The 12817-nt window shown below is 42.5% G+C and overlaps 1 protein-coding gene across 1 annotated transcript in view; it reads right to left on the bottom strand.

The window, feature by feature from the left end:
• Positions 1 to 12817, bottom strand: part of LOC123925147 (phospholipid-transporting ATPase IB-like) — a 596799-nt gene that overhangs the window by 136399 nt on the left and 447583 nt on the right. The window contains exons 31-33 of the mRNA XM_045978322.1: positions 10397 to 10458; positions 9921 to 9977; positions 8423 to 8530 (exon numbers count right to left, since the gene is read on the bottom strand). Of these exons, the coding sequence (XP_045834278.1) occupies positions 8423 to 8530; positions 9921 to 9977; positions 10397 to 10458 (227 nt within the window). The remainder of the gene's footprint in view (positions 1 to 8422; positions 8531 to 9920; positions 9978 to 10396; positions 10459 to 12817) is intronic.

Here is a 12817-nt window from a genome sequence, read left to right as displayed (position 1 = left end):
TACAAAGGCCATGTTCTGAGGGAGCTGTCATCTGATGCCTGAATTTTCTGATTTTAGAGCCCAAATATTTATAGAGCCAAATATTTATAGGGAGAACTCATCTTGATATCCCTGATCAAGCGAAGGTTTTTCTTTTCATTATCAATAAATAATTTTTGGTGATAGTTTTAAAGCTTCTCAGTTCCCGTGATTGCCTCTGACAGGGATTCGAGTGGGGTGCTTTTAAGGACAGCAAACACACACAAATGGGGGGACCCCTGGATGTGGGTGACAAGAGTTATAGGAGAAACCAGGGAGTCCTTAATTTTGCTCATATCTTACTTAGTCAGATAATAATGTCGTCCAGAAATAGAGCAAGTCAATCTTACTATTACACAGAGTGTACAAGTTTAAAGGCCAGAATGAAAATTGGACTTCAGCAAATCACTTGGCCAAATTCAATAAATAAGAAAACTGTACAAAGAAGATGCCAGAAAGTTATTTCAAGCCAAGAGGCAAGTCTCTATTGAGGGGGTTTTCAACCTTATCAGGCTGACCACTTTTCACATATATGAGGCCACAGACGTGAAGTTTATTATTTGAGGAAAATAGGACCTACTCTATTCAATATTGCTATATTAAAGATAATTCCAATAAGCTTGCAGTATTTGTGTTAGGTATTTCTGGGCTGTTATTACCTAAAACACTAATAATTGTGACATTAAAGTGATTATTTTTATCATTCACTTATTTTTTACATTTATATGTTTATTTATTATATATTTATTGCATGTTATATATAATGTATTATATAATATGTTAATATTATGATTAAATTTATTATTATCTATTCATTTACTTTTAATTTAAATTTTACTCAGTTAACATCAGTGCAATACTGCTCCTGGAGAATTCACTGATTCGTCATTGACATGCAACGCCCAGTGCCGGCCAAGTGCCCTCCTTAATACCCACTACCCATCTAGCCCGCCCCCACCCACCTTCCTCCATCAACCCTCAGTTTATATCATTAATCACATCTTATGGTTTCTTGCCCTCTCTCCCTTCACCTCTTCCCATTTATTCACCTGTTTTCTTTTTTGAATTCTGCCTATGAGTGAGATCATGTAGTACTTGACTTTCTCTGACTGACTTATTTCACTTATTATAATACACTCTAGCTCCATCCATGTGGCTGCAAACGGCAAGATTTCATTCTTTTTGATGGCTGAGTAATAATCCTGCATGTGTATGACTACACACACCAGCTCTTCTTTAACGATCAGGCGAGGGACATTCAGGCTCCCAACACCATTTGTTGAAGAGACTGTCTTTTTCCACTGGGTACTTTTTCCTGCCTTGTCGAAGATGAGCTGACCAAAGAGGTGTGGGTCCACTTCTGGGTTCCCTATTCCCTCCCATTGATCTATGTGTCTGTTTTTGTGCCTCTACCATACTGTCGAGACGATTATACCTTTGTAATAGAGCTTGAGGTCCCGAATCGTAATGCTTCCAGTTTTGTTTCTCTTTTTCAGGACTGCTTTGGCTACTCTGCATCTTTTGTGGTTCCATACAAATTTTAGGATTGTTTCTTCTAGTTCTGTGAAGAATGCTGGTGGTATTTTAATAGGGATTGCATTAAATGTGTAGATTCTTTGGATAGTATAGACATTTAAAAAAAATTTTTTTTTAAGATTATTTATTTATTTGGCAGAGATCACCAGTAGGCAGAGAGGCAGGCAGAGAGAGAGAGGAAGGGAAGCAGGCTCTCCACTGAGCAGAGAGCCCGATGCGGGGCTCGATCCCAGGATCCTGGGATCATGACCTGAGCCGAAGGCAGAGGCTTTAACCCACTGAGCCACCCAGATGCCCCAGTATAGACATTTTTAATGAACAATGTTTGTTCTTCCAATCCATGAGCATGGAACGTTTTTCCATGTCTTTGTGTCCCGTTTTATTTCTTTTACACGTGTTCTTAAGTTTCTGGAGTATAGATCTTTTACCTCTTTAGTTAGGTTTATTGCTAGGTATCTTTTTTTTTTTAACCAAATCTTTAAAGAAATCTAAAACCACCCAACCTCAAATATAGTATACTATGCAATGTTAATACTTAAGCCTGTTTTTTAAAAGTATGTATTTCTGGGACGCCTGGGTGGCTCAGTCAGTTAAGCCGCTGCCTTCAGCTCAGGTCATGATCCCAGGGTCTTGGGATCGAGTCCTGTATCGGGCTCCTTGCTCAGTGGGGAGCCTGCTTCTCTCTCTGCTTTTTCCTGCTTGTGCTCTCTCTCTCTCTCTCTCTCTCTGATAACTAAATAAAATTTTTTAAAAAGTACGTATTTCCTTGATTGATTATATGCTGATAAGTATAAAAGAAAAACATCTGCGTGCTAGTGGGGTGCCTTTCCCTTGCACCTGCTCCTCACAGAGGACAGGCAGCACATTGCACACGGTGCTCCTTGGAACGGCAGCAGGGCTTTGGGTTGGAGGGAAATTTGACGCTGCCTTCATTTGGTGGCTCAACAATTGCACAAGAGACTCTGGTTGTTTTTTTCCCTTTAGATCACGTCTTTCATGGCAGCAGCAGGATTCTGGAGGCAGCTTCCATCCTTACGGCTGAACAGGTCTGGGCAGCAGAGTAGTAACTACCTAACACACAAAAGAAGGCCATTTCTTTGATGGATTTCCCCCAGGAACAAGCGTGTGTCCATCTCAGAAGCCCCCAGCAAATGTCTCCTGTGTCTCCTGCTGGGTTTCTGAATCACTGACAGCAGCACGAGCTGGGATCCGGCTCTCCCCTGGAGTCAGGCGGGGAAATGACACTGCATGGGTGCTGGGCCTCTTACACGAGGTCTGGTATCTGCCTACAAACTGGGCCCCTTCAGAAAGGGTGGTGGAGGATGGATGCTGGGGGTGAAACAACCTTGTCCCACATCAGGAAAGTTAACTTGCCCACAGGTTCCCTCCTGGCCCTCGGGCCACTCTCTGTCCTACAGAGATGTTCTACAACCCCAGCTGAGCAAAGATGGGGGCCGATGGGGCCGTGACCCTCCTGCCTTGCTTATCTCCCAGGGCACATGCCACTTGGAAATAAAACCCCCTCTTTTTATATTTGGTGTGGAAAAGACCTGGGCCTGAGACCTTACCAGTCTGTGAAGTCCCGGAGGAAGCAGTCACTTAGGGAAGATGGGTGGTGGGTCGCTTTGACCAAGTGGCAACCACTCCTCCTTCGGTATACCGCTCACCCACTGGGATCTGCATCATGTATACACAAGTGTGGTATAAAACCCAAATGTAAGCCCATTCCTGTCTTTGGGATTAAAAAAAAAAAAAAAAAAGCCTGGCTGGAGCCGGGAGTTTGGCACAGCAGACAGAGTTAGCAGTTTGTAGGCTTTGAAGTGAAAGTATTTTTTTCCCCTCTTTTACTAGCAATGAAAAAGACGTTAAAGGAAAAGCACCAAAGGTGATGAGGAATATTTTTCCATGGTGAACGATGTAATGTCTTTCGGTATAATTCTCTATTTAGAAAGCGAGTTGCCTTAAAGCTGTCATTGGTGATACCTGCCACGTCTTACGTAACCACTGCCCAGGGGACATAAATCATCTGTGGATATTTTAAATAACACCATCTTCTCCTAGAACACCCTGCATGACTCAAACACTGAGACGGAGGAATATTTCAGGCGTTTTAGAGCAGTTCTCAGACATTCAGGAAGGAACAACTTGGAGGTTTATTAAAATTCACAGGCTGGGGCTATGCACCCAGGGACTGTGGCTGTGTGTGTATGTGTGTGTGTGTGCGCGCACACACGTGCATATTGCAAGAACGTATTTTCTGGGTGGGGAGGAGGTTGATTTTTAACAAGCAACGTAGAGACCACCTGGGTGGCTCAGTTGGTTAAGCGACTGCCTTCAACTCAGTTCATGATCCCAGGGTTCTGGGATCGAATCCCGCATTGGGCTCCTAGCTCCATGGGGAGTCTGCTTCTCCCTCTGACCGTCTCCCCTCTCATGCTCTCTCTCTCAAATAAATATAGAGAATCTTTAAAAACAGAAACAAAACAAAACAAAAAAACCCAAATAAGTAACCTAGATAATTCAGATGCTGGTGGTCCCTGGACCTTGCTGAGAAATATCACATCTAGAACCTAGAGAATGTTAAAATTGGCCAAAAGAATTAGGAGTTGAAGTCACAATATTTCTATTTACAGAAGTTCAAAGCTAATTAGTTACTTTCGGAAAAAGAGCAGGCATGTTTTCCATTTCCCTTGGGTTTTCTTATTATACCTGTGCCACATTCCTTGGAGATAATGAGGGTGGATAATATTCTTCTGACTTTGCCGATGAGGAAATTAACACAGGCTAAGTGATTTACCAAAGGTGACAGAGGTAGTTGGGGCAGGACTCTTTGGCCTTTTACACAGACGTCAAGTGAGATGGCATCCCTGCAGATACTCCCAAGTCAACAGCCTTCAGAAACATGTGAAGAAAATAGCAGTACATTTCCTGATCCGGTTTTAGATAAAGTTTTCCTCATCTCTCATCAAAAGCTCTCCCTCAGCAGGCAGCTCTGAGCTAAATGAAGTTTGAAATTTTCTACCTTGAGCACAGGCTTTGGGGACCCATTACGGAGATGCTTGTAACCCACGATGATGCTACTGGGAGAAAGAAAAGCAGATGGTCCCTTATGGAAAAACATCAGCACATGTTTTCCCTGGTAGGGGACTTTGGCATTAACCAGGATAGACACAACCTGAGTTTTTAATTTGCTTTAGATCTAGTTTGGACCTAGAAAAATGGAAAAACAAGGTGTCCCTTAAAAATCCCACAAATGTTGCATATTTTCAGGAGACAGAGTCCACAGATGACTTCTTCGATTTCAGAAACTTCCCCTGGGACTTTCTGGGGCTCACTGTCTGGTTGGGTTTTACATATCATATCATGAGGTGCTGGAGGGAAGATAAAGACCCTTTGACAGTGGAAAATCACTCTCATCTAGAGCCTTCTCCTCCCTTGCCCTCGAGGGAAAACCTGCCTTCTCCCTCATGAGAAAAACTCTAGATATAATGGACAAGACAAAGAAAGAAATATTTAACCAAATCCATTAGGAAATCCCAGCAGGAACAATGTACCTTTTCAACAGTTTAGGATGTTATGAACAGACAGAATGTTTTGTGTGGGGCATCTGTCTCAGGCTCCCGAGTGAGAAATGCTGTTTGCCATTAAACACTAGTTTCATTCTAAAGCTCAAAAGAACCATGTTCATTTGCCAAAATCCTACTGCTCTGTGAACTACAAAAAAATGGTTTATACAAGTCACTAGAAACATCTAATAATAATAATAATAATAAAAGTCTTTTCCCAGAGTACCCCTTACTCCTAAGCATTCACCAACAGTCTTAGCTCAGGCTGCTATAACAAAATACCATAGACTGGGTGGCTTATCAGCCAGACATTTATTTCTCACGGTACTGGAGGCTGGACATCCGAGATCAGGGTGCCGGCACGATGGTGAGGACCCTCTTTCAGGGTCTAACTAACTTTTCATTGTATCTTCAACAAGACAGAAAACAAGTGAGCTAGCTCTCTGGCTCTTCTTATAAGGAGCACTAATCCTCTCGATGACCTAATTACTTCCCAAAGGCCCTGCCTCCAAATACCATCGCACTGGGGGTTAGGGCCTCAACACGAGACTTTGAGGTGAGGACACAAACACCGAGTCCATAATGCCAACCCAGTACCAAAGAGATGACTATGGCTTGGGCTGATTTTCTATAGTAGCCCCGAGGAGCCCTGTTCCTGCTGGTACCTGAGCCCGGCTTCCACCTTTCTTCATGACAGCCTGTCATTCCCTCGGACGCAGCAGAAAGTCTTTGGGAGACCTCCAGCTAGTTTTGGTCACTCTCCACGTAAGGGCTTCTTCAAAAGGGTTCAAAGAATGAACAAACCGCTGGGCAGCAATAGCAGGTGAGAGAGTGTTAGGATGGCTCGGACACTATTTCTGACACCCTGTCCCCACTAAGAGGTCTCCCCTGGAGGAAGATTAGTGATCATAAACAGGCCTTCACACATACACAGCAGAATAACCACTCAGAAGTCCCATGACATGAAAACTACCTTAATCATCTTATGCGGCGTCTAATGAGAACCTCACCTTAGCCAGCTGTGTTCGATTTCCAAGTAACATCATTTGCCTCATACAAACCCACCAACCAACAAAACAGTGAGAATGACATAAAAAATAAAAAATTTATACCAAAACGATATGTGATTTGATGTTATGATTTCTTTGCTTTGGGAGGGTAGGAATACCTTGTTAAATGTGTTTGAAAGGTCTGCAACAACAGAAATTTCACTATTAGGCCAAGCCCTCACACCACACAGACCAGCATTCAACTTGGAGAGTGACCACGTGGCACGTTAGTAGTGTCTGCCCAGCAGATGCGGCCTCTCTGCCCTTGGAAAGTAGCTGTGGCTTGGAACGAGCGTCAGAGGCCACCCTAGCTCGGGCGCCTCTAACCTAGGGTTGCTGCTGCGGATGCGAACAGGAGGCGCACACCTGGGTATCTCTCAGTGAGGGCACTGGGAGGGGCTTCCAAGAAAACTGATTTTGTTGGCCAGTCACACATGGACTGATCCCATTCTGCCAGCTGACATTCTCCTCTCACCTAAGAAACTATCTGCAGCAATCAGCGGCTGTCCTGCACCATAAAATTCCCCCAAAGTCACGAGGCCATACCTGCCTTTTCCCAGAAGGACGAGAACCCAAAAGCAGATATTCTAGGCACCACTGCCTTGCCAAGTGATCATCGTTGTTGTGAATACTTGTCTTGGTCTATTTTTGGGGGGGATGAATCACACGGCTTTAAAATAGAACTGATTTCTTGAAATGCTTTACAATCTTCCTGATTCATTCAACGCAATGTAATTTCTATGTTATGAACCACTTGCGTGTGGGAAAGAACTGCCAAGTGTGCTATGGGTTTATCCTCATTCCTCACTGTGTAGATGCATTAGGGGACTGGGTGCCCCCTTCTGCAGCAGAAGTCTGTCCTGGCCAGCACCTGCACTTGAGGAGGTCCTGGACACCCTGGGGTCTGACGGCTACTGATTAGCCAAGGGAACAAGGCAAACAATTCCACCCCTGGGCTATCTCACATGACACAGCTGCTGCTCATGTAGTTAAGAGTTGGGCAGACCCAGAGTTGGGGCTTATTTCTGCAGAGGAAGTGGGGCTAGGATCATAGCCAGATGTGCCATGCACAGGCCTGGCCCTACAATATGCATTCCTGGGGCAGGAACACCAGTGGAAGTCCCTGACCCATAGGCCTCTCCTCATCCTCGGATCTGTCCCCCAGCATAAGCGTCCTCATGCAAGTCGGGTGGCTATCGAGAGGCAAACATCTAACTGGCCCAATGCATGTGTTTTGCAACTAGCTGCCCCTTGGGCTAAGGGTATTCACAAAGGCTTGGATATGGGGAGAGGACCATGCAGGCCTGGGAAGTGGGCTTTTGTGGCTATTGAGGAAGGAAACTCAAGATCTTAGAAACCCAGGGAATGGACTAGAAGTAGGATTCTGGCTCTGTGTACACTGGGCATCTCACCCTGTGAAGAGGAACAGACCTAGCCAAGGCTGGCCAGCTCAGAGGCTTCCAAAGCACAGAGCCTAGGGCAACCACCTGCTGGGCTCTTAGGACAGTGTTAGAAATGGGCAGATCAGAAAATGGGGGTCTACGGGGTGAGGGTGGAGTGTCTGGGCCTGTGCAGCTTCATCTGTAAACTGAGGTAGTTTGGAACCTGGAATTGTCAAATTCCTCTCCAGACCTAATACTATAGGGTTCTAAGATCCAGCTTGTCACTATTGAAGGCTCAGTCTCAAACACTGGATAAAGATAATACAAAAGAAAAGAAAATGCTAAAAAAAATTCAAATGAGGTCTTCAATCTCAGCCTCTCTAGTTCAAGAGATGAACAATGAGATATTCTGGTTAATCAATGATCTGGCTAATGGAGTTGTTAGATTTATCTTTCACAGGTGACTAATAATCAGAGCATAACAATACACTTAACTATCTGCATCACCACTGGATGGCAAATGACTCAGAACATCTCCAGTTTAGGGCCATGAACTACCTGGACACATCAGGACTGTATGTAATTAACACATGATTCATTATGGAAACGTGAACATGCTGGGTAGGCCAGCAGATGTCAGTTGACAATCTCCAATATTAAAATTTCCGATGCCATTTCTGTGGATAAGGCAACCTCTTTCCAATTCTCTAATTTGGTTTTTTTTTTTTCCTCTCCTGATGAATCTTGATGGAAGCAGGCTGCACCAACCTCTTCCGAAGTTCACTGGTGTCATGAGACACAGAGAGCCCATGCCCAGAAGGCATCAGTGTCATGAGACAGGGAAAGCCCACTCACAGTTAGGAGCACTGACCTGTCCTTTCATATCTGGAGCAATGGGAATGGTGGGCCAGATGGTTGAGTAGACGCCAAAAAACACCAGCCAGATCAGCATGCTTCCCCAGACAGCCAGATGACTGAACTGCAAAAGGAAACAGAGGCTCAGGCAGGGCTTCTCTGCTGGCACAGGTGAGCCACCCGCATCCTACCTGCAACAGAAACCCTGTGTCCAGGCCAGCTTTCTTCATGGAAACATTTTTGACTAGTCACTGGAAAGTGCCATCTTGTAATTCTCTTGTCTCAGAATGTCACACAATGAATTCAAGGATCAGGAGGCCCCAAACTACCCTGAGGATCAAGGTGCTTTTGCTGCCTCAGCAGACCTTCTCCTAGACCCCTTGCACAGTTTTAGTCAGCCCCTCGCTGGTCCTCACCAATGCTTGCTCCAAGTTGGAGCTACATTGGCCAGTTCACCTTAATCCAGAAAGAGAGCACCGTATGGACAAAAAGAACAAGATGTTCTTACTTATTGTTTTGAGACTTTGATTCTTCTTTTCATTTTCCAAAGAACTTTTTACAAATCTGGGCTGGATATTACATCTTAACCGTCTTTTAAGCATCTGCTGAGTTGTTAACTTTTTCTCCTTTGCCTCTGAATATGATGACCCTTGACTTCTTTTCTTCCACACTCCACGACATAATCCACCATCAAGGTCTGTTAGCTTTTCAAAAATATTTCCAGAATCTGACCATTTCTCACTACGCCCCCTTGTAAGAGCCCAGGCCAAGCCACCATCACCTCTTGTCTGGATTAATTACCATTGTCACTTGATGGATTCCCTACTTCCACAAGCACCTCCAATCTCCTCCCTCATTTTCCCAGCACAGAATTAGGAGTCTATTTATAAAGCAGTGATCGACAAACATGAAACATGGGTTATGATCCTGAAATGTGACATGTCACCAAAATGTCTAAAATTGGGGAATGATTAAATGATGGGATATTGATCAAACTTAAAACTCTTTAATTATGAACAAAGATTTTGTGGAAGTATACTTTAAGGTGTGGAAAATGTCCACGATCTATTTGTAACTGAAAAAAGGATTACAAAGCTATATGCTCCATAAAGCATTATCTTATTAAAAATATACATGTGAAACATCTGTAATGTTATCCAGAAGAGTCATAACAGTAACTGCCCCTTGTTCATAAACTTAAGGAAATCAAAAATTCTCTTTTATGTCCTTCTGTATTTTCTGTGTTATTTTTTTTTTTTTTTTACAACATGCATATACATTTGAAATGAAAGGACTGTTAAGAGCTTAGAGCTGTTAGTAAATGCCAAGCAAATGAATCATCAGAAAACTCTGGATGGCAAATTTGCCCTGATAAAGATCAAATGAAAATTTTTACATGCAAAATTTAAATGAGATAGCTCGATCCTGCTGATTGGTTTCCCAAGGCTTAAAACAAGATCCATGACATCAAATTATCTGTAGTGGATAGAGAAACAGTTCCAGAAAAAACTTACTTTAGTCCACGCTGTGGTCTCCAAACCAGCTTTCAGACACACAGTGACAACAACATACTGTGAAAACAAACAGGAATTGGGGAAAACGTATTATCCTTGGTGACTTATTATTACTTTCCAGGAGAAACCCCAAGTCTCCACTCCAGAGGCAGTGGGAGTCACTTTTGTGCTTTTCTTAGCTTGGAAAGATTTGGGGAAAATCACCTTCTATGGTGCTGCTTTTTTTTCACAGCTAGATGTGAAACTGCCTTGAGGTGACCTGGTCATCACCTGTCTAGAAATCTTGACTCTGCAAAATCTCTGCTAGAAAATGAGGTAAGCGTTTCACAACTATTTTGAGCTTTAAGAAATGTATACTATTGAGCTGAAAGATTTAAAACAAATCATATGAAGGAAGGCCTTATATAAAGGGTTTCCAGAGGCAGTGCCCGACATATGCCACTTAAGAACAGTTCGGTAAACAGAGAGAAACTTACCGTGTAAACAATATTTCCAACAAATAAATAGTCTGTGGCCTGGCCACTGGCCAACGCAGTATCTGAAAAACAAAGAAGTTATTACTAACTTCTGGGGAAGAGCACTGTAATCTGTTTTGTTCAGAATATAAAAATAGAACTTTAGACACATTTATTAAAATGTAAGGGCTTTTCAAAAACTGCATCATCTGTGATTCTAATACCTCCTCTTTCTAACTGTGAATTGTTTTCATCTTGTATTTTCTCCAAGTGAAGCAAACAAACAAAATCAGGTTTCTAACAAAATGAACCAAACACTTGATCTGTATTGAAATTTATATTTTTATAAGGATTAAAATCTTCCCTTGTTGGGTTAAACAAAGGGAAAAGTTAGACTACAATAATCTGTCTTTTTTTATAGCAGCATTTGACTCTTTCTGAGTGTTCCTTTAGGATTTATTTTTAATTTTTGCTAATTGGAACTATGAGCCAATAAAGGAAGATAACGACATGAATACAAATCAATTCATAATTATTGAACTCAGAGAATTTGGGGGGGATATTCACTACTCATGTTCTCATAGGCAATTGCATGAAGTTCTGAAGTCTATAAATTGGGGGAATGCAAACAATCCAGTGAGAGACATCTAGAAAATACAACTAGGAATTTGAAGCTTTAATTTCTTAACTTTTCCACTTTTTCGTTTATAATGATTATTACAATGTATAAAACAATTACTAAGGCTGAACTCTATAACGGAATTGTCTAACTTCTATCAGCTAGCCTGCTGTGAAAGTCTGGTTACTATCCTGAGGGGTCAAAGCCTTTTTCAACATCAGGAATGGTTTCTTTGGATGGCACTGCTAATCTCCTTTTATTCCCTTTTATACTCATATTCAGGTCTGTGCCTGAGAGGCCAAGTATTACAGGGATTTTTGTGTTCAAATTTCCAACCCAGTAGCTGCCATACACATATATTTGGGCGGGCTCACTGACCCATGTGCCTGTTGAGGAATCTCTTACTGAAGTGTCAAGATCTGCTTAGTTTTCTAAGACACCAAAATCTTCAGGTAGCATCATAAGCAGAATCTGATCATTGGGGGGCCATAGATCGAGCTCCAGGGCATGGCCTTTCTCCTGATTCCAGATAGGAATATTTGCATATACAAGGAAAGATCAACTGCAAAGTGATATTATGGGCTGTATTAGCTATACACCTAAACTAAGGGACTGCTGCTGGGGAACGTAAAGTGTTATCCAGTGAGAACAGAGAGAGATGGCCACCGACTTACAAAGGAATGGTCTGGAAATTTAGGGGAGATACTTGAAAGTTAGGCAGAATTTCATTAAAAGGAAAGGAAGGGAAAAGTTCAAAACACCTATCCTTCCATTCTTGAGCAATAAAGAGGAATGAAACACTGAAACATGCTATAACATGGGTGAACCTTGAAAATCTTGTGCTAAGTGAAAAAAGCCATCACAAAAGGCCATCTTTGTAGGATTCTACTTCTTGAACTGTTCAGAAGAGGCAAATCTACAGAGACAGAAAGTAGACTAGTGATTGTCAGGAGGTGGGAGTTTTTGGGGGGAGAGAGGGCAGAATGGGAAGTAACTGCTCATAGTTATGGGGTTTCTTTTGGGGGGCAAAGAAAATGCTCAAATATTAAGGTGTCAGCTGCACAATCACATGATATATTAAAAACCACAGAATTGTACCCTTTCAATGAGTGGAGCGTAGGATATGTATTGATAAAGCTGATATAAAAAAAATTCAGTTCCTCAGTCACACTTAATCATATTTCAAACCCTCAATGGCCACAGATAGCTAGTGACTACTGAATGGGACAGCATGGATACAGAACACCTCCATCGTCACAGAAAATTCTATTGGACACTGCAAGCCAGAGCCACTATGCTGGAAGAGGAAAGAAGTGATAAGAATTGGCACATAGATTTTGAAGGTAGAGAGGACAGGCTTTAGGATTTAAATGGGGGGTGGAAAAGAATGTGAGGAATCAAGGGTGATTTAAGGTTTTTGCCTGGGTACCTAGGTGAACATTGATATCATTCACCTGATTCTGGTCATATTCATACAGGAATACTGATTAAAAGAGTGACACATTAAAACTTGGTACTGAGTGGCCAGTATTTCAGATTCACAGTATGAAGAACAGGTGACAGAGAACATGATGCTATTAAGAGAGAAACGAAAGCCTATGGAGGCAAATGCGTGGTGAGAAGGAGACAGTGGGGAAAAAAGGCCCAGCAATGAGTGTTAGAAGCCCATATTCCAGCCCGGCTCTCTTGTCCCCACTCTACCGTTATTCAGTTCCTTAAAATGTTCGGTTCTGTTTCCACACCTCTAAAATGGAGATTTTATACTAGATACAGATGATGATGACTGAATTATCACCAAGGTTCCTCTAAGATAGAAAATTTTA

This window comes from Meles meles, chromosome 14 (genome assembly GCF_922984935.1).
Source record: "Meles meles chromosome 14, mMelMel3.1 paternal haplotype, whole genome shotgun sequence".
Classification (NCBI taxonomy): Eukaryota; Metazoa; Chordata; class Mammalia; order Carnivora; family Mustelidae; genus Meles; species Meles meles.
The sequence above is the reverse complement of the archived record's forward strand: the minus strand, read 5'-3'. Positions and strand labels throughout refer to the sequence as shown.